This window comes from Eretmochelys imbricata, chromosome 6, assembly GCF_965152235.1.
Source record: "Eretmochelys imbricata isolate rEreImb1 chromosome 6, rEreImb1.hap1, whole genome shotgun sequence".
NCBI classification, from domain to species: domain Eukaryota; kingdom Metazoa; phylum Chordata; order Testudines; family Cheloniidae; genus Eretmochelys; species Eretmochelys imbricata.
In genome coordinates, this window is record NC_135577.1 from 17,376,229 (window position 1) to 17,401,022 (window position 24,794).

At 48.8% G+C, this 24,794-nt stretch overlaps 1 protein-coding gene across 1 annotated transcript in view; it reads left to right on the plus strand.

Moving 5' to 3' along the window:
- The first annotated feature begins 450 nt into the window (after positions 1-450).
- Positions 451-24,794, plus strand: part of LOC144265503 (acyl-CoA 6-desaturase-like) — a 34,985-nt gene continuing 10,641 nt past the window's right edge. Inside the window, exons 1-6 of the mRNA XM_077818136.1 lie at positions 451-657; positions 12,881-12,991; positions 14,519-14,716; positions 15,143-15,244; positions 18,168-18,293; positions 24,233-24,293. Coding sequence (XP_077674262.1) covers positions 451-657; positions 12,881-12,991; positions 14,519-14,716; positions 15,143-15,244; positions 18,168-18,293; positions 24,233-24,293 — 805 coding nt within the window. The remainder of the gene's footprint in view (positions 658-12,880; positions 12,992-14,518; positions 14,717-15,142; positions 15,245-18,167; positions 18,294-24,232; positions 24,294-24,794) is intronic.

Here is a 24,794-nt window from a genome sequence, read left to right on the forward strand (position 1 = left end):
ACCCCAGCCAATGGCAGGCCCCGGCTCCGCTGGGGGGCGAGCTGGGATTGGTGCAGGAGCTCTGCTGATCACTGTGGAAACCCCCCGCCCCGCCCAAGTGATGAATGGAGGGGGGTGCGGCTGGGAAGAGGGGGGCAGCGGGCTGAGGTTCCCGCAGAAGGGGGTTATTATCGGCGCGGGGGAAGCCTATCCCCGCAGGGAAGAGCAGCCTAGGGGGCACTTCAGAGCAGGCAGCGGGGCGGGGTGACTGCAAAGGGGCTGGCAGCGGAGAGGGAAGGGAAGACAAAGAGGAGCCAGGGCGAACATGAGAGGCGGGCAGGGGGGCGAACAGGGGATCAGCTGAATTCACCCAAGGGGGGGAAAGGCTCTTTCCTTCCGGCCACCCTCCGGGAGGCGCAGGCAGGCCGCGGGGCAGCGGGCGGTTGGGGCCGGGGGGAGCCAGGGGCGCCCATGGGGAAAGGCGGGGAGAAAGGCGAGGGGGCAGGGGAGCGCCAGGCGCCCAGCCGGCTCTACAGCTGGGAGGAGGTCCAGCGGCACAACCTGCGGACGGACAAGTGGCTGGTGATCGAGCGGAAGGTTTACAACATCACCACGTGGGCAGCCAGGCACCCGGGCGGCCCCCGGGTGATCAGCCACTACGCCGGCGAAGATGCCACGGTAAGGCTCGGCCGCCCCCGGCGGGCTCGGGCAGCTGCCCGCGGCTCAGCCAGTCAGCCGGGCTGGCCGCGGGGGAGCGCCGCTCCAGTCGGCCGGGCGCCCCAGGCGAGGAGCGGGTTGGTGGGTGGGGAGTCGCTAGGCGTCCCGCCCTCCCCCCGGTGTTTGCCTTTGGTCTGGTGCGGCCGCGGCCCTTCGAGTCCGGGATCAAGCCATGCCCAGTTCTCTCCCTGCCTGGCAGGTTGGGGAGCCCCCCCAGCCCGCCCCCAAGACAGGGGCAAGCGGGGTGGGGGGGCAGCGCAGGCTCCGAAGCGGCTCTCGCAGGACAGGGGTGGGGGGTCTGAGGGGGCAGCGCAGGGAGCCGCTTCGCTCTCTCTCCCGCAGGAGGCAGGTCTCTAGGGGGCTCTGCCACCGCTTGGTAAGGAAAGAGCCGGATCCGTTTCTCCCAGGCGGCGGCAGCGGCTGCGCTGAGCTCTGCCTCCCGTTTCCACGGCTTCCAGCCCAAAGCGAGCGGAGCGGAGCGGAGCAGCGGCAGGATCGGCCCGTGGCGCGCTCGCTGGCGGCCGGTTCCCAAAGCCCCTGCCCCAGGCGCGCAGCCACCGAGCCTGTGCTCCGGAGTCAGCGCCTCCGCCCGCCGCTCGCTGCCTCGTAGCTCTCCACGCTGGGTGTGCCCCCTAGACCGGCGTCAGGGGGCCGGAGAGAACGAGCCGCGGGACTGGTCTGCCGTCAGCGGACGGGAGAGGTGGGTCTGACATCGGTGCACGGCAGCTGGCTTCCCCCAGGTGTGCGTTTGCTGCGGGTCACTGGCTGGGAGGTTATTTCCTCCTTAAAGTACAATGGTTTCCTTGGCTGCCTCTGTACCCTTGCAGCAAAGCCTCTGAATGAATGGGCTTTGCAAATGGGCCACATTCGCCTTTCAGTTGCATTAGCACAAACCCACTGCAACCAGGAGGGTTTGCAGCAGCAATACAAATGAGAGACCGCTTTGGCTCGGGTGTCTCCAGTTTGTCACTCAAAGGGCATTTGGTCTTGCTCTGGGGTTCAGCTTGTCTTTGCCAGGATTGTCCCACGGGTTTGTGGTTCTATCGCTGTTGTGTAGCTTCCCCAACTACATCCCACTCCACAGTCCTCAGTGCAACACTGTCGAGTAGGAGGCAGAACGATCTCAAGGTAGGTCCAGTTTCAAGCACCCTCCGCAAAACCCTGTCAGGGAAAGGGACTCCGCCTGCATCAGGCTCACAACTTTTCTATGTACCTACAATCATCAGCCACAAAATGCCCCTCCCATACAGCTGTAAAAGGATATCAGGACTAAACTGACATAGTTAACTGAGGGCTTCAGGAAATTATGACCTGAGTGCTCAGGGGAAGGCAGTAGTGACAAAAACACAACTCTGCAAGGTAATTCACATTCTTGAGTCTTATAAGGTCCCCAGCCTTAAGGATGCTCACACCATCAGCGCCTGAGGATCCATCCCAGACTGCCCAATAGCAACACACCATCAGCGCCTGACCATCCATCCCAGGCTGCCCCATGGCAACATACACCGACAGTGCCTACACTGTTACACCTAAGGACCCACACCAGCGTGTTCAGTTGTCATGAACCAACTCCCAAGGAAGGGCATTGACACCAGGAGCTCCTGTTCGTGTCACTGACACCACCAACTAGGGCAGCTCATATCATTGCTACCACACTGGCCCTTTCTCCTGGGCCACCTATGGACACCCACGCTGATGGTGTAAGATCGCATGTGTTCATTCATCACAGGATGTCCCTAAAACTGCTGACATTGACGGTTCCCATGACAACCCATTCATTCAGCATGGGCCTACCTCTAAAGATGTTTGTACCAAGAGTGCCCATGCCAGCCTGGTTATGTCACGGGCTGCCCGTGCTCAGAGTTTGTCCTACACCGGCCACACCTCACTACGTTCTCACAGTTGGTGCCTGTGGCATTCTGTTTATGCCTCATCTCATGGACAGTCATACTGTCTGAGACCTTGGGAAGACAGACTAGATTTGCACTGTGTTCCATGGTGCCTTTTAAATTGTTGAGAATCCCAAGGGCTTCACAAAGCAAGAGCCTGGATACTATAATGCTGTGATTGGGATGGCAAATAGGGCACCCATTTTGGTGCACAGCTACAACTCACACATCTCTGGAGGTCAAAAACTGTTTTACTGGGAGAAGCCAGGACAACCTCTGCCACTGACATGTTAGCAACACCAAGGAATTTTCAACTCATCTGGACAATGTCCAACTGGGGACAGGCAGAAGAGATCTGAATGTAACATATCCAATTATTTCATAGTACATCTCCCATTCCATCCCCCCACTATAGCACTGAAGGTTAGCCCAAATCCCTATGTGGGACTTGAACCCATGACCTGCCGGCCTAGGAGAAATTGCAGATACAATACAAGAGGTGTATCTGCTGACACAAGAACTTGCTGTCATTGTCGCTCTCTTTTTTCTGGTGGTGAGAGATGAACTCAGTATTAAATATTCAGGAGCTGGTGTTCTCTAGACTGCTATGGGAGTATGTTGAAACATTCCCCTCTCTGCATAAGTCCGTGACATACTTAATGAATCTCAGTCATGTTCACATGGAGGGAATCTATGACCTCGCCGCCCCTGGGATCTCCCTTGAGAATGGGAGTAAGGTGTGAGAGCACACAGGCTTTGCTGAGGTAAGGGAGAAAGTGATTCCCAAACTTTAACAACCCGCAAACCCCTTTCACTAAAATGTCAAGTCTCGTAAAGCACCTTCTAAAAATGAATATTTCCAGGGATTTTCACCCTTACCTCAGCATAAATTATAAAAGCAGTGATCTTGAAAATATAAAATGTGTTTTTATGGCATGCTTATTACACACTATTTATTAATTATTATTTATCATTACAGCTTTTTTATTACATTATGAAATGGCAACACTCTTCCAAGATCTCACTTTTGTAGCTTGTATCAGTTTTGATTCAGCCTGTTATAAGACAAGGCTCCTCTCAGAGGTGCCAGTAGAAAAAAGAGGTGCGGGGACAAAGCTTGTGTGCACCCTGGGGTCTGGGGCGCACCGCTGGAAAAGTGGGGGGGCCAGAAAAGGCCTCTGGAAAAAAAAGGGGAGGGACCTGCGGGGGGGGGTGTCGTGCTGACACAGGGGCAGTACGTGACCCTCACCCCCCCTCACCCCCCGTACAGGCGCCTCTGATTCATGTGGTGTTACTGGAGAGCAGCTCAAAGAAGCATCTTCTGCCTGCTACTCAGATGTCCCCTCCAGGAGTTACCCTACCAATATCCCCTCCACTTTCTTTGAATGTGTTCCCCAAATACATGACATGCATTTCATAATTCTTCCAGGGAGAGAGTCTGCCCTGGATCCTTCCTTCAATCCATTTATTTTTAGGGGCCTTAATAGTCTCACTTCTCTATAGGAAAAGACAGAAACCTGCACACACAAAAAATGCCAGGGTTGCCTGTGAGTCCCCTGTTGCTCTCACACCTTACTCCCATTCTCAAGAGAGATCCCAAGGGCGGTGAGGTCATAGATTCCCTGCATGTGAGCATGACTGAGATTCATTAAGTATATCACGGACTTATGCAGAGAGGGGAATGTTTCAACATACTCCCACAGCAAAAAAATATCCACCTCCCTTTCTATTTTGTATAAAGAGTCGTGACGTTTAAATCTCCTCAGTGTGATAGATATGCCTGCTTTGATCTGATTAGCTCTCGGAAGTCCCCAAGGCTCCGGGCTGCTGGCCCCGTGCTGCCCGGGGTCCCTCTGGACAGCTCTGTCCGCCATTAGGGAATTTTTTCCCGAGAACCCCCTGTAACATTTCGTGAACCCCAGTTTGGGAACCACTGCCCTAGAAGATTCATTTTTTCCATGAACTAAATGATGCTAATCAGATATTCTCTATAATTTCCTTTGTGATTCAAGCGCTCCTTCTTTTTTCTCAGAACCTTTGCTCTGAGTGCCTGATTCTCCATGACCTGGCAGCAAGAGTCCTTGGATATTCACCCCCAAACATTAATTCTGGTTACCACCATCCTCTCTTACTTTTCTTTTGGATCATGTTCTGGAGGTGACGTCAGTCCCACAAAGGGAGTGAGGAGGAAAGAGTCTAGTGACCTGGATTAACTTTTTGAGGGAATACCCAGGGAGGCTTGTTGTCAGATCAGAGGAAGGATGGGCCAGTGGTTAGGGCACTAGCCCAGGGCTTGGAAGAGCTGGTTTTAAGTCCCTGTTCTGCCACAGACTTCCTGTGTGACCTTGGGCAGGTCACTTGGCTCCTTGTATCGCAATCTCCCATCTGTAAAATAGGAATAATAGCACTTTCCTACTTCACAGGGATGTTGTGAGCATAAATACAGTAGAGATTGTGAGGTGCTCAGATACTACAGCAATGGAGGCTATATACGTATATAGGGTATATAGATAGAACTAGTGACTCAGGACAAAGATGCTTGGGCTGGGTCAGAGGACCAAACAGAAAGAGTTCCAAACTGTACCCAATGGAAGCTTATGCTGAAGGCCTTGTTGATGCTGGGGATTTATCCCATTTTCAGCCATTGATGTAGCTGTATCGGTGCTAACCCTTAGGGTATGTCTACACTACGGAATAAGGTCGAATTTATAGAAGTCGGTTTTTTAGAAATCGGTTTTACATATTCAAGTGTGTGTGTCCCCACAGAAAATGCTCTAAGTGCATTAAGTGCATTAACTCGGCGGAGCGCTTCCACAGTACCGAGGCTAGCGTCGATTTCCGGAGCGTTGCACTGTGGGTAGCTATCCCACAGTTCCCGCAGTCTCCGCTGCCCATTGGAATTCTGGGTTGAGATCCCAATGCCTGATGGGGCTAAAACATTGTCGCGTGTGGTTCTGGGTACATGTCGTCAGGCCCCCGTTCCCTCCCTCCCTCCGTGAAAGCAAGGGCAGACAATTGTTTCGCGCCTTTTTTCCTGAGTTACCTGTGCAGACGCCATACCACGGCAAGCATGGAGCCCGCTCAGGTAACCGTCACCGTATGTCTCCTGGGTGCTGGCAGACGCGGTACGGCTTTGCTACACAGTAGCAGCAACCCCTTGCCTTGTGGCAGCAGACGGTACAGTACGACTGGTAGCCATCATTGTCATGTCCGAGGTGCTCCTGGCCACGTCGGCCACGAGCGCCTGGGCAGACATGGGCGCAGGGACTAAATTTGGAGTGACTTGACCAGGTCATTCTCTTTAGTCCTGCAGTCAGTCCTATTGAACCGTCTTATGGTGAGCAGGCAGACGATACGGATTGCTAGCAGTCCTATTGCACCATCTTCTGCCGAGCAGCCATGAGATGTGGATGGCATGCAGTCCTTCTGCACCGTCTGCTGCCAGCCAAAGATGTAAAAGATAGATGGAGTGGATCAAAACAAGAAATAGACCAGATTTGTTTTGTACTCATTTGCCTCCTCCCCCGTCTAGGGGACTCATTCCTCTAGGTCACACTGTAGTCACTCACAGAGAAGGTGCAGCGAGGTAAATCTAGCCATGTATCAATCAGAGGCCAGGCTAACCTCCTTGTTCCAATAAGAACAATAACTTAGGTGCACCATTTCTTATTGGAACCCTCCATGAAGTCCTGCCTGAAATACTCCTTGATGTAAAGCCACCCCCTTTGTTGATTTTAGCTCCCTGAAGCCAACCCTGTAAGCCATGTCGTCAGTCGCCCCTCCCTCCATCAGAGCAACGGCAGACAATCGTTCCGCGCCTTTTTCTGTGCGGACGCCATACCAAGGCAAGCATGGAGGCTGCTCAGCTCACTTTGGCAATTAGGAGCACATTAAACACCACACGCATTATCCAGCAGTATATGCAGCACCAGAACCGGGCAGAGCAGTACCGGGCGAGGAGGCGACGTCAGCGCGGTCACGTGAGTGATCAGGACATGGACACAGATTTCTCTGAAAGCATGGGCCCTGCCAATGCGTGCATCATGGTGCTAATGGGGCAGGTTCATGCTGTGGAACGCCGATTCTGGGCTCGGGAAACAAGCACAGACTGGTGGGACCGCATAGTGTTGCAGGTCTGGGACGATTCCCAGTGGCTGCGAAACTTTCGCATGCGTAAGGGCACTTTCATGGAACTTTGTGACTTGCTTTCCCCTGCCCTGAAGCGCATGAATACCAAGATGAGAGCAGCCCTCACAGTTGAGAAGCGAGTGGCGATAGCCCTGTGGAAGCTTGCAACGCCAGACAGCTACCGGTCAGTCGGGAATCAATTTGGAGTGGGCAAATCTACTGTTGGGGCTGCTGTGATGCAAGTAGCCCACGCAATCAAAGATCTGCTGATATCAAGGGTAGTGACCCTGGGAAATGTGCAGGTCATAGTGGATGGCTTTGCTGCAGTGGGATTCCCTAACTGTGGTGGGGCCATAGACGGAACCCATATCCCTATCTTGGCACCAGAGCACCAAGCCGCCGAGTACATAAACCGCAAGGGGTACTTTTCAATAGTGCTGCAAGCTCTGGTGGATCACAAGGGACGTTTCACCAACATCAACGTGGGATGGCCGGAAAAGGTACATGACACTCGCATCTTCAGGAACTCTGGTCTGTTTCAAAAGCTGCAGGAAGGGACTTTATTCCCAGACCAGAAAATAACTGTTGGGGATGTTGAAATGCCTATATGTATCCTTGGGGACCCAGCCTACCCTTAATGCCATGGCTCATGAAGCCGTACACAGGCAGCCTGGACAGTAGTCAGGAGCTGTTCAACTACAGGCTGAGCAAGTGCAGAATGGTGGTAGAATGTGCATTTGGACATTTAAAGGCTCGCTGGCGCAGTTTACTGACTCGCTTAGACCTCAGCGAAACCAATATTCCCACTGTTATTACTCCTTGCTGTGTGCTCCACAATATCTGTGAGAGTAAGGGGGAGACGTTTATGGTGGGGTGGGAGGTTGAGGCAAGTCGCCTGGCTGCTGGTTACGCGCAGCCAGACACCAGGGCGGTTAGAAGAGCACAGGAGGGCGCGGTACGCATCAGAGAAGCTTTGAAAACCAGTTTCATGACTGGCCAGGCTACGGTGTAAAAGTTCTGTTTGTTTCTCCTTGATGAAACCCCCCGCCCCTTGGTTCACTCTACTTCCCTGTAAGCTAACCACCCTCCCCTCCTCCCTTCGATCACCACTTGCAGAGGCAATAAAGTCATTGTTGCTTCACACTCATGCATTCTTTATTCATTCATCACACAAATAGGGGGATGACTACCAAGGTAGCCCAGGAGGGGTGGTGGAGGAGGGAAGGAAAATGCCACACAGCACTTTAAAAGTTTACAACTTTAAAATTTATTGAATGCCAGCCTTCTTTTTTTTGGGCAGTCCTCTGTGGCGGAGTGGCTGGTTGGCCGGTGGCCCCCCCCCACCGCGTTCTTGGGCGTCTGGGTGTGGAGGCTATGGAACTTGGGGAGGAGGGCGGTTGATTACACAGGGGCTGTAGTGGCAGTCTGTGCTCCAGCTGCCTTTGCTGCAGCTCAACCATACACTGGAGCATACTGGTTTGGTCCTCCAGCAGCCTCAGCATTGAATCCTGCCTCCTTTCATCACGCTGCCGCCACATTTGAGCTTCAGCCCTGTCTTCAGCCCGCTACTTACTCTCTTCAGCCCGCCACCTCTCCTCCCGGTCATTTTGTGCTTTCCTGCACTCTGACATTATTTGCCTCCACGCATTCGTCTGTGCTCTGTCAGTGCGGGAGGACAGCATGAGCTCGGAGAACATTTCATCTCGAGTGCGTTTTTTTTCTTTCTAATCTTCACTAGCCTCTGGGAAGGAGAAGATCCTGTGATCACTGAAACACATGCAGCTGGTGTGTTTGAGAAAAAAAAAGGGACAGCGGTATTTAAAAAGACACATTTTATAAAACAGTGGCTACACTCTTTCAGGATAAACCTTGCTGTTAACATTACATACATAGCACATGTGCTTTCGTTACAAGGTCACATTTTGCCTCCCCCCACCACGTGGCTACCCCCTCAACCCTCCCCCCTCCCCGTGGCTAACAGCGGGGAACATTTCTGTTTAGCCACAGGCAAACAGCCCAGCAGGAATGGGCTCCTCTGAGTGTCCCCTGAAGAAAAGCACCCTATTTCAGCCAGGTGACCATGAATTATATCTCACTCTCCTGAGGAAAACACAGAGAGATAAAGAACGGATGTTGTTTGAATGCCAGCAAACATACACTGCAATGCTTTGTTGTACAATGATTCCTGAGTACGTGTTACTGGCCTGGAGTGGTAAAGTGTCCTACCATGAAGGACGCAATAAGGCTGCCCTCCCCAGAAACCTTTTGCAAAGGCTTTGGGAGTACATCCAGGAGAGCCGCAAATGCCAGAGCAAAGTAATCCTTTCACATGCTTGCTTTTAAACCATGTATAGTATTTTAAAAGGTACACTCACCGGAGGTCCCTTCTCTGCCTGCTGGGTCCAGGAAGCAGCCTTGGGTGGGTTCAGGGGGTACTGGCTCCAGGTCCAGGGTGAGAAACAGTTCCTGGCTGTCGGAAAAACCGTTTTCTCCGCTTGCTTGCTGTGAGCTATCTACAACCTCATCATCATCATCTTCTTCGTCCCCAAAACCTGCTTCCGTGTTGCCTCCATCTCCATTGAAGGAGTCAAACAACACAGCTGGGGTAGTGGTGGCTGAACCCCCTAAAATGGCATGCAGCTCATCATAGAAGCGGCATGTTTGGGGCTCTGACCCGGAGCGGCCGTTCGCCTCTCTGGTTTTCTGGTAGGCTTGCCTCAGCTCCTTAAGTTTCACATGGCACTGCTTCGGGTCCCTGTTATGGCCTCTGTCCTTCATGCCCTGGGAGATTTTGACAAAGGTTTTGGCATTTTGAAAACTGGAACGGAGTTCTGATAGCATGGATTCCTCTCCCCAAACAGCGATCAGATCCCGTACCTCCCGTTCGGTCCATGCTGGAGCTCTTTTGCGATTCTGGGACTCCATCATGGTCACCTCTGCTGATGAGCTCTGCATGGTCACCTGCAGCTTGCCACACTGGCCAAACAGGAAATGAGATTCAAAAGTTCACGGTTCTTTTCCTGTCTACCTGGCCAGTGCATCTGAGTTGAGAGGGCTGTCCAGAGCGGTCACAATGGAGCACTCTGGGATAGCTCTCGGAGGCCAATACTGTCGAATTGTGTCCACAGTACCCCAAATTCGAGCCGGCAAGGCCGATTTAAGTGCTAATCCACTTGTCAGGGGTGGAGTAAGGAAATCGATTTTAAGAGCCCTTTAAGTCGAAATAAAGGGCTTCATCGTGTGGACGGGTGCAGGTTTACATCGATTTAACGCTGCTAAATTCAACCTAAAGTCCTAGTGTAGACCAGGGCTTAGTGTCCACAAGGCAAGCTAGCCTCTAGCGCCACCTCCATAGCCATCATTGTCTTTTCTTTCTAGTCCCTTGCCTTAAAGCAGAAAGGATGAAAATCCCCTGAACTCTCTCCTACAGACTCCCAAGTTTTCTGTACTCTGTTTGCTAGGCCCTTCTCAATAGATGGGACTTAACACTCCTGGGTTCTATTCCAGGCTCGGAGACGTTGGCCAGTACCTTGTGTCCTTTGAAAATCTTAGCCTTATTTCCTTGGGTGACACAGTAACCACATTAGCCAGTCTCATTGTGTGAATAGTGAAAATCCACATGCTGGCAATGGGCTAGGTCACTCGCTAATGGACAGTGTCTGGGACAAAAGAAAACAAAGCCTGAGTCCCCTTGTGATCTCTCAAGCAAAGAGAAACATCATAAATAAGAAAAGGAGTACTTGTGGCACCTTAGAGACTAACCAATTTATTTGAGCATAAGCTTTCGTGAGCTACAGCTCACTTCATCGGATGCATAATGCAGTAAGATCTTCTGCAAGATTGTAGCTCTGGCAGTTTTGCAGCTCTTGAAATCCACTCAGTTGAACAGCAGATTTGTTAGCAGTAAGGATTCAGTGGGACTCTTCTCAATGGAACACACTGAATCCTTACTGCTAACAAATCTGCTGTTCAACTGAGTGGATTTCAAGAGCTGCAAAACTGCCAGAGCTACAATCTTGCAGAAGATCTTACTGCATTATGCATCCGATGAAGTGAGCTGTAGTTCACAAAAGCTTATGCTCAAATAAATTGGTTAGTCTCTAAGGTGCCACAAGTACTCCTTTTCTTTTTGCAAATAGAGACTAACACGGCTGTTACTCTGAAACCTATAATAAATAAGGAATTTGGCAATTTAAACAAGTAAGCAGGTTTCTGGTGACAGTAGATCTTGTGACAGTAGATTTCAGTACCATGTGGACCTGTTGAAATTCACTGGATGGAAGTTCTGTGAAGATTCCGGATTGAATTCCAGAATTTTGCAGTAACAGAAATGACTCAGCTGGAAGGAGGGATCCTTGCCTTTGAGAAACTCCCCACTCCACTGCCAATTTGGTCCAGATTCTGGCCAGATCCTGCGGAGGGAGGGCTGTGTAAAACTAAAGTGCCGGTCAGAATCCCATCAGAAATATAGTCCCTTTTCCCTGCCAGCACCTGTGGGAGCTAGATACCTAAAACTGAGCAGGAAAGGGTTGGATGGAGGAAAAGTCAAGGTTTTGCCATCAATGGAACTGGCAAAGCACGGAGAGGAGCATTTGTTACACACATGCAATGTGCACTGATGGGGGAGCCCCATGCAGAATTCTGGCTGACTCAGCAACTTGGCATCTGCATCCCATCCAGGGTCTCAGGGTTGCAGAGCCAGAACCTTGCACATTGTAAGGAGTGAACTATCCAACACCTTGAAAACTCTGAAGAAAACCTCTCTGAGAAATGGATTTATTGTCTCCCCTCCACTGTGTGGGAGCTGGCATGTTCTGGGTGCATCAGTGGGGGTCAATTTTATGAATTTGCTGAGGTTCCAGTCAGATTTTAAAGCTGAAATCTAACCATCGGATTTGCCAATTGGATAAATATTATAGCCAGTATCTGAACAGAATTTAATTTGGATAACTCCTTTTTACTGAGTCCAGGGAGTGTTTGCTTACTAATTTTAACACAAGGTTTTTCTGAGGTCAACTTTTACCTTGCACAGTATTTCTCAGAGCAGGCTGTGTAGGGCTTGTCTACACAGAGAATTAGTGTGTGGCAAGCCAGAGTGTAAATCTATAGCATGCTAGCTTGCCACGCACTAACTGGCTAGGTGGACCTGCTACGGTGCATTAAAAGTTCCATAGTGTGCTTTGGCATACTGCTGTTTCAGTACTATGGATGTTTTAGGATATGTCTACACTGGGAGCGAGTCTCCCAGGCCAGATCCACACACTTGTGTTAGCAGGACTTAAACTAGTGCATTAAAAATTGCTGTGTAGACAGTGCTTTGATGTTACAACTTGGGCTGGTGCTCAGGCTTGGGCATTCAAGCTTTCAAGCCTGGAGTTGCATTTTCACTGAATATTTTAGAGCTATACAGAGGTCAGGGGCAGATACCTTTCAATAGTCTTTTTCCTTCTGGTGTCCTTTTGTTCTGGTGTTTGTATAGTGCCCAGTGCAATGGGGTCCCACTTTATTATTTTTTGTATTGTTGGTAATGCAAATAAAAATAATAATAATAGAGTGCAAACACTTAGAAAGAAAACCCCAAAAGTCTTTAATCATTCCTCTAAATGTAGTGGACATCATCCATACATTCTTTGATTATATTTAATATCTTTCTTTTCATATACTTTAGGGCTTACTAGAGACATTATACTGAAAGAATGAGACTGATCATCTGCATATTGAGAGATGTTTTTCTGATACATAAGGCAGACAAATTCACAGCTTCTAATTGGGGTGAAAGATATATTGGACTTCATTTTGCCTAGGTGCCTAACTCCCATTGAATTCAATGGGAATTAGGCACCTAGGAGCTTCTGAAAATCTCACTAGGCACCTATCTGCATCTTTAGGCACCTAAATACCTTTAAAAATCTGGCCCTTTGTCTTCAAACTGCATATTCATTCATCTACTTCTCGCAGCATCTTCTAGAACCAGGAGCCCTACACTGAAAGAGTTGCGTATTGTGGGTACTAACAGTGAACTGACACCAGAACTGGGGAAACTGTTGGGGTAATGTGGGGGAAACCCTGGGGAGAAGACATTGCTGGGGACAAACAGGAAGGAGCCAGTGTGCAGTGAGCAATCACTTTTATTGAATCCCATCTGTCTGCCTGTGTTTCCACTCCAGGATGCTTTCCGGGCCTTTCACCTCAACCCCAGCTTTGTGCAGAAGTTTCTCAAGCCATTACTGATTGGAGAGCTTGCCCCAGGGGAACCTAGCCAGGACCGAGGCAAAAATGTGAGTATCTGCAAACCCCTCTCTGTGGGCTCTGTTTCTGGAGAAGAGTCTACAATCTGGTCATTCCACAATTTATCTACAAAGCTGCCCTCCAGGTTCCTGTGTGCAAAGCCACTACATATAATTCACAAACCTTCTTCACAATAGACAGCTCTAGCAAGTACAGAAAACGGCAGGGAAAGACACCCACAGTCAGACAGCTCTGTGTGGCCATGTGTATATCCCACTATTGACTGGTGCAGGGATAGGCAATACTTAGGTCAACTTCTCCTGACCTGCAGCACCCCCTGCTATTCCCCTCCTGCAGGTTTTCAGCAGCTCTGCCTGTGCAGTTCACGCCTGATCTGTGACAACTAAAGAAGAGCCCAGTTCAAACTCACCAGTTTGAACACTTGCAAACTTTGGATAAATATGGATCAAGATCTGGATCCAGTCTTGGTGGCTGGAGTTCATCTCTAGTCAACAACCCTGTTGCTCAAATTCTCATGACCTGGGTCTGCCCATCATTCCGTAATGCATGTCAATTTGTGCTACAGACAAAAGGCCATGAGGCCACCAGAATGAGACTGCTTGTCATCCAAAGCAGATTTGAACCCTCTTCCATCCTCTGCTCCATACCATTGACCATGCAGCCCGAGCAAACGCTGCTCTGAACTTCATATGGGCTTATCCTGATTAGCTCTCAGCAATGGAGAAGTCTGTGAAAGTGGCCACGTTTATGGAGTGAGTGGCAATAACCCCAGTGGGTGAGATGAAACAAACTGCTCTCTCTGAGCACTGTGCTTATGAAGCTGTAATACAGCAGGGCCCTTTATCCACCCCATGTCAATGTGTCCAGCTCTATGCAAGTCCCAAATGTTCCATTCATTCATTATTCAGACCCTGTGCACTACACAACTGACTCCTAAAGTGAAACCCTTTCTCCTCCGTATTGTTCTTTAGCCAACTGAGTTCATGACATGCCTGTTTCATGCACAATAGCAGTGACTACATTAACCTGCATTACCTCTTGACCTGCTTTCATGAGTGACTGCACGCTAACTGAACACATCCCAAAGAGAATGGAGCTGTCTTGGCACTCTAGTCTCTCATCAGCAGAGGTTCAGGGTTATGCATAAGTGAAGAGACTGAATTCTCTCTTTCCGAAGGAGAGGGGAGATGTTCCTTCATAGCCTATATGGAATGAATTACGGAACACTGAGACTGGATAAATGGAGAGGTGTTGGACCAGCTGGTGTAAATCACCATAGCTTTATTGACTCCAGTGGGTCTCGGGTGACTTACACCAGCTGAAGATCTGGATTTTAATTGTAATTCAGAAGGTGGGGTAAGACCCATCAGGACTCGGATCAGGTTCCTGAGTGGGGCAGTGTAGAAATTCTGAAGACTGCATGAGTACAGAGACTAATTCTTCTCCCATTCTGGGGAAAACAGGCAGGGGTTAGTAGTGTGGAAGCCCAAGCTTGAATGGACACATTCACACATGTAAAGAAGGTGCACCTTAAATCCTGCATTTCCATTTTGCAGCCCCAGCTGGTGGATGATTTCCGGGCCCTGAGAAAGACAGCAGAGGATATGAACTTGTTCAAAGCAGATCCCTTATTTTTCTCCCTTTACCTGGGTCACATCATCATGATGGAAGCTTTGGCTTGGTTACTAGTTTCATACTACGGCACCGGCTGGATCACAACCTTTATCCTTTCCTGCATCCTTGCAACCTCCCAGGTGAGAAATAGCACGGAGTAACGGGGGTGCTTGTGTTTCCATGACAGGTGACCTGTCAGTGAATCCAGTTGTTCCGAGTACCTCATTATCACAACACGCCGGACTATCACAACACTCACTTTGGAAGAACATTCATGAACCTCATGCACCCCCCAGACCCCCTCACTGCCTTGCTCTTGCTCATAGTGAGTCTACTCACTGCCTCACACTCAGATGCATTGAGCTCACTGCCTGTCTCTTGTCCCCCTCCCGTAGATCCAATACCAATGAAATTAATACAAAACTCTCCCCCTTCCATGCTTTTTCTGTGCATAGGACTGTGCACATTTCATACAGACACACAATACTTGCCTTCTACTCTGTGTGTCCTTTTCTTACCTTTGATTTCAAGCAGCCCTGTCACCCCTGGTCCTTTTTCCTCTACAGGCCCAGGCTGGGTGGCTACAGCATGACTTTGGACACCTCTCTGTCTTTAAGAAGTCTATATGGAACCATATTGTCCACAAGTTTGTCATCGGGCACCTGAAGGTAAAGGTCGTGTGCTGGATGCCAGCACACACTGTGCAGAAGGAAAATGATTGCAGCGAAGGAGACTGGGGATCCACTCCATCCCATTTCACAGACTGTAGGTGTAAAAACCATACACCCCAGCCCTCCAGTCGGATCTCACCCTTTCAGAGGGAGCAGCAGCCTGGAGGAAGAATTAGTGACAGATTCCAGGTGGAGTTCTTGTGAGGCTCAGATAGGGGAGCCAGATCCTCAGCTGGTGTAAATCATCATAGCTCCAGTAACACAAATGGAACTATGCTGATTTATGCCAGCTGGGGATCTGGCCCATAAGAATGTTAAAATGAAGCATTATACAATCTCCTTTACTCCCCTTCCCGCCCCCCCTTTCCCTACCTAAAGCCTGAGTAACATGTTTATTGATTAAAATGACCATCCTGCCATCTCTCACCCATTCGGGACAATTTTAGAACTTCAGTCCAGGACAGGGTCCAACACAAGAGTCCTATACAACCCAGCTGGCGAAAGGATCCACCTACAGTGGGGAGTCTTGTAGGAAGGGATGGAATGGTAGGCGTTATTAGATGCACATTTAGTTTGGCCTTGGCCATTTTAACCACAGGCCTGGAATGACCCCACTAGCAATAAGAAGTATAAAAAGGCAGCAGTGAGACAACTGTGTCCAGACCTAAGGTGGGGCTTCATCTATTGAAAGCCACAGCAACAGGTCACCTCCTTGGCCACAGCTCTGTTCTCACCTTGTGACGGTGTCCCTCTACCCCTCTTTCTTGAGGCCCAGCTTGGGTGGTACTGACCTGGCACTTCCCAATTTGCAAGCAGAACAAATAATGCTCAATTGCTACCCAACCTGCTTTAATGCAAGGAGAGGAAATAGGGAGTCCTAGCAGAAGAAGCCCATTCTTCTTGGTGTATGCAAAGGGATTAAATATGGAGAGCCTCATTTGCATGAACAAGGTTAAGCACATTGCCAAATTTGGGGTCTAGATGAATTTTCTTCTTCAGGGCACATTTGGCAGTATAGAAGAAATCAAGACAGGAGGCAGGCAAAATATCAGAGCAGAGAGATGATAGCTCAGAGAGAAAGAGAGATCAGCAGGGATCTGGGATGAAGAGACAGGATTTCCCTTCCTCTAGAGCACTGAATAGGGGATAATCTTTTAGGATTAGATTGGCATAGCCTACCTGATACATCTCCTTTCCTTCCGGGGGAGAGGAGGGGCATTCCTGGACCTTTGCCCGTCTCACAATTCTCTGTGTTCCTCCTTCTTCACTTTATAGATGATCACTTGCAGGTCCTGAACAGGGAACACCAAAAACCACAAAGCAATTTACTGCAGCAATCTAAAAACGAGGGCTCCCACGTTGGGGTTGGCTATTCCCTCACTGCCAGCTTCCCAACAATGCCCCGTTATTCATAGCAACCAGAGCTCTCAGATGGCCCAGTCCTGGGACAGCTGGTTTCCAACATGTGTAAGCAGGGGCAAGTAACCTCCTAATGCTCATTAACATGACTAAACTAAAGGCAGCTTTGCGAGATGGAGGCTCTCTGTCCACTCTGAATTCTTGGAAGCAGCCAGCTGCCCACAATGCTTATCACCAGTCACAAGGCAAGTGCTTTGCTGGCCTTCTGCCTGAGCATCCTTGGCAGTGGGATAGCTTGGCACTGTGTTTCACAAGTGCCAGAGGAAAATGAGGATATAGGACCCTTATGGGACACTGTCCAGTCCTTTTTTTAAAAAAAATACTCTCCATTGAAACCTTCTTAGACACTGGAAAATAATATTTCTTTCCTGGCCAGTTTTGTGTTTTTTCCATTGGGCAAAGAGGGATTCTTTTCACATTCTTTCTTGCACTGCATAAGCCAACATGGCTTTGCCTGCCTTATGTCATGCTTGACATCATCAATGAAATGGGTGATGGCACCGATGACAACAGAGCTCTGGGTAAAGGATGCTGTTTATCTTGGGCTTCCCCTGCTGGTGGGATGTCTGCCTGCTTGTCTTTGCAGCATATAAATATTAGGAGTTACATGTAAGCAAGGCTAACTTCTTTTTTCTCAACATGAGTGGCATTATTTTAATACGATATAATAATCCAGACAGATCCAGATCCTCAGCTGGTACCAATCAGCCTGTCAAAACAGAGGATTTAGCCCCTTCACACTTACAACAATTTCAAAGGTAGCTAAGAGTTTGGACATAAACTATATGCCATGGGCGGTTTAGATTATACAAGTGAATGAATATCACAGCAGGGGGATCATCCAGTGGCGTAGCCAGGTGGAGAAAACAGGGGGAGCGGAGATAAGAAAACGGCGCCACCCGCTAGTATTCACCCGGCGGCGCTCCGGGTCTTCAGCGGCGGGTCAGGCAGCGCTCCAGGTCTTCAGCAGCACTTTGGCATTGGGTCCTTCACTCGTTCCGGTCTTCGGCGGCACTGAAGGACACCCCCCACCGCTGCCACTGCAATGCTGCCGAAAACCGGAGCGAGTGTGAAGGACCCGACATTTAAGGGGGGAGGGATAGCTCAGTGGTTTGAGCATTGGCCTGCTAAACCCAGGGTTGTGAGTTCAATCCTTGAGGGGGCTATTTAGGGATCTGGGGCAAAAAATTGGGAGATTGGACTTTGATGATTTTGAGCAGGGGGTTGGACTAGATGACTTCCTGAGGTCCCTTCCAACCCTGATATTCTATGAAGTGCTGCTGAAGACCCGGAGCGCCGCCTGATCTGCTGCCGAAGACCCGGAGTGCTGCCGGGTGAGTAAAAATTAAAAAGGCACCAAAGAATTAAAAAGGCACCACTTCTGCTCGGTGGGGGAGCAGCCGCTGCCCCACTCCCCCCCGTAGCTACGCTACTGGGATCATCTCTCCATTAGCGGGAACCATGCCTCCCCATGGACTAAACATTTCCTTCCTCTTCCCAGGGTGCCTCAGCAAACTGGTGGAATCATCGTCACTTCCAGCATCATGCCAAGCCCAACATCTTCAAGAAGGACCCAGATGTGAACATGCTGCATATTCTTGTCCTGGGAGATTCTCAGCCCGTTGAGGTAAGACAAGGAAGTGGTGGTTGCTGGTGGGCTTTAGAGAACTTTTTCTTTGAGGACAGGGGTTGATCAGTGTCTCGAGGACCAGACCTTTGCTGTTAAGACTTTGTCTTTGAGGAAATGTTGAAGGGACACACCCCAGTTCCCTGCATCTATATTTTCTGACAGGAGTTTGGGTCAAAATTTGAGAGGATATGAGGGCCAGAAAATTCAGTGGCCGATATAATTTCTCATGCTTGTTTCCAGCCCAAAGGTGATCATATGTTTAGGTGGCTTGAGAGGTAGGGAATGAGAGTGAAGAGAACGCAGAAATAGGGTCAATTTTAATCCCGTTGTTCTGAGATATCCAAGTGTGGAAAAAACGGTGCAGAATACTCCTTTGCTGACTTAACCCAAACTGGGCTTCTTTCTGATATTTCCAACTTCTCCTTGGTTTAGTACTTCTGTGAGGACAGGCACCTCTTGTGAGCAGTCAAAGCAAATTCATTTTAAAAGTTTATCTAATATTGAAAGAAATGCCTTACTATATTTGTGTACAAACAGGGGTCCTCACTTCATTGGAGCCTTGGCAAATTCTCTTTAGAGCAGATTGCATGGTAACATCAGAATAATGGTTTCCTCTTGTGTCTTCTGCTTGGGGAGAAACATGAGGAAACTCTGTCAGGGAGGTGGGGGGGAAAAAGACCTACACTAATGCAATTGTAGTGCTGATGTGTTAAACACCAAAGGCTTGGCTGTACTTCATGACCTTATAGGGGCATAGGGGAGAGGAATCCCCCATGTGTGCTCTTTATGGGCAGTCCAGGCTTTGGGTCTGGTCATGCAGGGGTAAAAGGTACTGCATGCTTACTTACTTCCCCACTGGAGCAAGTAGGGGTGGGGCAGGGAATCAGTGAAGCTTTGGCTGCATTTCCCAATCCACCACCCAGCAGAGCTCAGCCAGCATAGCAGGGTGAATGGTAATTATACCCCGGAAGCAAGCGGGGAACGTGGAGGGAATTGCAGCTCCCTGAGATGTAATTCCTTCCTGGGGCAATTCAGCCATGGGTGGTGTCCTTGGGACACAACCTAGTCCTGCAAAAATCTGTAAATTCAAAAGACAGGGGGCCAGATACTTGACTATGTAAATCCATGAAGTCAATGGGGCTATATTGATTTACAACAGCTCAGGTTCAGAGCCATGGTTCCCAAGGCAACTATGAGCCAGCCATACTGCACACAGTAACTGTATCTATTAAAGTAATGCAATTAAATCCAATTCTCTGGGGCCACAATATTTACTGTCTGTATTGCAGAAAAACCCAAGGGAAGGGTATAATAAAGATCAATAGTGGTATATGACGTATCAGCATAAGGACATACAGTAAAAAAAAGCTTATAAAGCCAATGTGTGGATCTGAAACACCACAGCAAAGGCATTTGCAACAAACAGAATATAGGGAGACATAAAAGAAAATACTGGGGCACATTCATGCCACCACAACCCACTTCTATGCCACAAAGAAGCTAATTCCAGATACATGGTGGAGAGGCAGCCTAAAAGGTGAATTACATGCATGGGTACTGAGAGTGTTCTATGAAGACAGAAAGGTCTAACCATATGTCACTGAAATGAATCACCCCGAATGGACCATAACAAACCACTAACCAACCATTACGCTATGGTAACTAAATATCTGGAGTCAGATCTTTAACAGGTGTAAATTGGTGCCACTCCATTGACGTCAATGGAGTTTGCTGACTTACACCATTTGAAGAGCTGGCCCCGATAGCTAGGTTTTGAGGATGATGATCCCATCACTTCACAAATAGCTGAGCAGAATGGGGGTGCTTATAGCAATGAAGGAATTGGTTCTGTCTTCCAAGATGAGTGTCTGACATATATCAGTGCTTGGATGTGCTTTCACTGTTGTATATTGAAACCTTATCCTGATGCAGCCTTGCAGAACTTGGACTGCACTTAATTCCCTTCTCATAAATCTGCAATTCCTGAAATCACCAGTGCCCCGCCGGCCATGTGACTGTATTACAGGTGAAAGGTGTTAGCCTGTTTGAACTCGGATGAAGACATGGACCAGGTCCCTGGAAAATGCCCCTCAATCAGAGGGAAGGGAACAAAATGGAACAGAGGTCAATCAAGATGGAAATGAACAAGGGAGTGGGGAGAAATAGTGAGATAAACAAGTAAGAGGAGAACACAAGTATGGGAACACTGTCTGGAGAACCCCAGACAACTGCTGACAGGGACTGGGCTATTTCCAAGTCTGGAGTGGTGAGTGGAGACCACGAAGAACTAAAGAAACACCCCCTCAGATGAAGAAAGGGACAGAGGTCCCAAGTAATCAGTTGACTACAAAAGAAGGAAACAGGAATGAGCGTGCAGATCAAAGGTTTAAAGCAAAGGAACCCCAGATGGGGACACTGAGCTGAGAACCCTAGACAACTGACAATGAGTATTGGATTGATAGCACAGGAAACTCTTCCCTACCCACAGAACAGTCAGCAGCAGTCCAAGCTTCCCAACACTGCCCCATCATTGTGTGAAGAAGCATTTCCTCACACAACGCACAGTCAACCTGTGGAACTCATTGCCGGGGAAGTTGTGAAGGCCAAAACTATAATTGGGTTAAAAAAAGAATTAGATAAGTTCATGGAGTATAGTTCATAGAATCATAGAATATCAGGGTTGGAAGGGACTTCAGGACGTCATCTAGTCCAACCCCCTGCTCAAAGCAGGACCAATCCCCAACTAAATCATCCCAGCCAGGGCTTTGTCAAGCCTGACCTTAAAAACCTCTAAGGAAGGAGATTCCACCACCTCCCTAGGTAACGCATTCCAGTGCTTCACCACCCTCCTCGTGAAAACGTTTTTCCTAATATCCGACCTAAACCTCCCCCACTACAACCTGAGACCATTACTCCTTGTTCTGTCACCTGCTACCAATAAAAACAGTCTAGATCCATCCTCTTTGGAACCCCCTTTCAGGTAGTTGAAAACAGCTATCAAATCCCCCCTCATTCTTCTCTTCTGCAGACTGAATAATCCCAGTTCCTTCAGCCTCTCCTCATAAATCACGTGCTCCAGCCCCCTAATCATTTTTGTTGCCCTCCGCTGGACGTTTTCCAATTTGTCCACATCCTTCTTGTAGTGTGGGGCCCAAAACTGGACACAGTTCTCCAGATGAGGCCTCACCAATGCCAAATAGAAGGGAATGATCACGTCCCTCGATCTGCTGGCAATGCGCCTACTTATACAACCCAAAATGCTGTTAGCCTTCTTGGCAACAAGGGCACACTCTTGACTCCCATCCAGCTTCTTGTCCATTGTAACCCCTAGGTCCTTTTCTGCAGAACTGCTGCCTAGCCACTTTGTCCTTAGTCTATAGCAGTGCATAGAATTCTTCTGTTCTAAGTGCATCTGCACTTGTCTTTGTTGATCCTCTAATTTGTCTAGGTCCCTCTGTATCCTATCCCTACCCTCCAGCATATCTACAACTCCTCCCAGTGTAGGTCCATCAATGGCTATTAGTCAAGGTGGTCAGGGACACAGTCCCATGCTGTGGATATCCCTAAGCCTCTGACTGCCAGATGCTGGGAGTGGATGACGGGATGGATCACTCAGTGATTTCCCTGAGTTCTGTTCTGTTCATTCCCTCTGAAGAGTATAGCATCGGCCACTGTCGGAAGGCAGGATACTGGGCTAGATGGACCATTGGTCTGACCCAATATGGCCATTCTTATGGCTTAACCCAGATTGGGGGATCACTCAGAGGGGAGAGGGCTTTTTAGGGCCAGTCAATCTTTGGCCTCTCTGCTGCCACTGCCACCTACCATCACTACCTATTGGTGACAGTATTTTGTGATGGGGACACCTGTCCTCTGGAAACTGGATGGAAACCCTAGATTTAGTTCACATACTGGAGACTACCAAACAGCCACTGATCTGATTCCTCCCTCTCTTGTGCATGCCCACTGTTTTTATGGCTATTATTGTCATTGATCTGGACTGCCATAACTGTGCTGATGTCACTGAGGAACTTTCTCCACTAATTGCTGCAGGCCTGCAGTGTGATACAGTAAAAAACTGCAGTAAAAGCCGTATCAGCCAGGACTGCACACAGTATTAAAAGCTGTTACTTCTGCACAGTTTGTCTGAGTGATAGATGCTGTGGGGAGACCAATTATGAATTTCCTGATGTCGGTATACTTAAATCTCAAATGTAACATTGCAGAGGTGCAGTTTTAATGGCTTGAATTGTACCTTAGGGTACATTGATACACAAAAAAGAAAAATCCTGCAACAGCAAGTCTCAGAGCTTGGGTTAACTATTCAGCCTTGTGGGGCTAAAAATAGTAGGGCAGATGTTCAGGCTCAGGCTAGAGCCGTGGGCTCGGGCTGGAGCCCAGGCTCCGAGACCTGGGTCTTGGCTTCAGCCCAAGTCCAAACATCTACACTGCTATATTTAGCCCCACAGCACAGGCTGCTCAAGTCCAAGTGAGTTGACTGAGCTCTGGGACTCTCTGCCACTGGATCTTTTTGCTGTGTAGACATATGATAAAGTACTTTAGTTGCAATTACAGCACCCTGGCCTCTCATTGATGTGAGAGCAGTGCCTAGAGGCAGAGACTGAAATCAGCCCTGCATTGTTCTAAGCCCTGTCCCGACCCTGAGGTGTATACAAACCAAATAGATAAGACAGACAAAGGGGAGGAGGAGAAAGGAAGAATTATCATCCCTGTTTTTCACATGAGGAACTGAAGCACAAGGAAATTAAATGACTGGATCGAGGTCACTCAAGAAAGCTGTGTAGAGCTGAGAATTAGCCTGAGATCTCCTGAGTCCCACTCTAGCGCCTTACTCATTAGACCTTCCTTTCTCTTGCCTGAAGGATGGTTATGAGACTCGTGCATGTTTATTACAGCTGGTTGATATTTTTTCCTCAAAATATTTTATTTGGTGAAATGTGGCTTTTGACTAAAAATGTCACAGTACCTTTTCAGTGTGGCCACAATTTTCCATCTCTTTCATGAAAACTGGAAGCCAAAACCCAGCCATTTTTAGACAACTTGCATTTCAATGAGACTCAGACTCCTAAGTGCCTATGTCACTTTTGAAAACAAAACTTAGGCTCCTAAGTCAGTTAGGCATTGCAACACTGAGGCCTAAAGGGGAAAGTCGATCTAAGCTACACAATTTGAGTTACGTGAATAGCGTAACTCAAATTGACGTAGCTTAGATCTACTTACCGCAGGGTCCACACTACGCTGTATAAACGGGAGACGCTCTCCCATCGACTCCCCTTCCTCTTCTCGATCTGGTGGCGTACTGGAGTCGACATCCAAGCGATTGGCGGTCATCGCCGCAGCATCGATCCCGACTGTAGTGTAGACAAGCCCTGAGTGGAGCAACACCTTTAAAACTCTGGGCCTCAGTATATCTCCCTCAGTTCCCCCTTTGTAACAGGAGGATAATAGCATTTCCTACCTCATGGTACATGAAAGACTGAGAGGTGCTCAGGTACTTCGGTAACAGGGGCTAAATAAGTACTCAAGTTGAATGATTTTAAATGGGAACTTGCCTCTAGTGTAGACAGGGAAGTCATGATTAAACATATTAGCAGGGCAAGATCAACCCTGACAACAATCAGTTAACACATCTTAAAACATGACATATTCTCCTACTCTAGACATAGCCTTGGAGAAGGAAGTACTGTATGCTAAGACAGCTTTCTAAGGGCTTGCTCCTGCTCCCTGTAAAGCAATGGTAAAACCCTCATTGCCTTCAGTAGGGTAGGATTAGGCCATAAATCCCCAGCTCTGACTAAAGAGAATTAACCAAATATAAAGAGGTGTCATTGAGAGTCTCCTCCTGTGGAGAGTTTTCTCATATCCATGGGTGTAACGAGCTGAGACAGTTCTCTGTCATTTATCTCCCCTTCCAGTATGGCAAGAAGAAGCTGAAATACCTACCTTACAACCACCAGCATGAGTACTTCTTCCTAGGTGAGTATGCCCGGGCCCCCTATGCTTCCCTATATGGTGAGATCGAGGGGATGCATCTTTACCTTGTGGCTCCCTTTTGCCTCAGCAGAGCGATTCTTCCTAACTAGCCCCTCCCTATCCAGGACCCGCTATCCCTTTCACATCTTAACTGCAATAGAAGCCTGCACCTCAGTTCCTCCATAACATCATCATTGAGATCCATGGATCCTTACCACCACCAAAGAGGCTAAATAAAGTGAGACAAGTGACTAAGTCTAGGAGGCATCCCCCAGTAGATAAACATGTCAGCAGAAGTCCTGGGCTTGCTCATTGTTAGTCTAGAATCTTCCATACCAGAAGGTGAGCAGGAGATGGAGGAAATACCTCCTCCCTTTGCTGAAAGACAGTAGCAGAGCTCTGGTTTCCCCATCACAAGCTCTTGCCTCAACTCGTATTTTCAGGTCCCCAGCATGTCTGTTCACCTCATGCTACACATCTGTCTCCCTCATCTGCTCTCTTTTG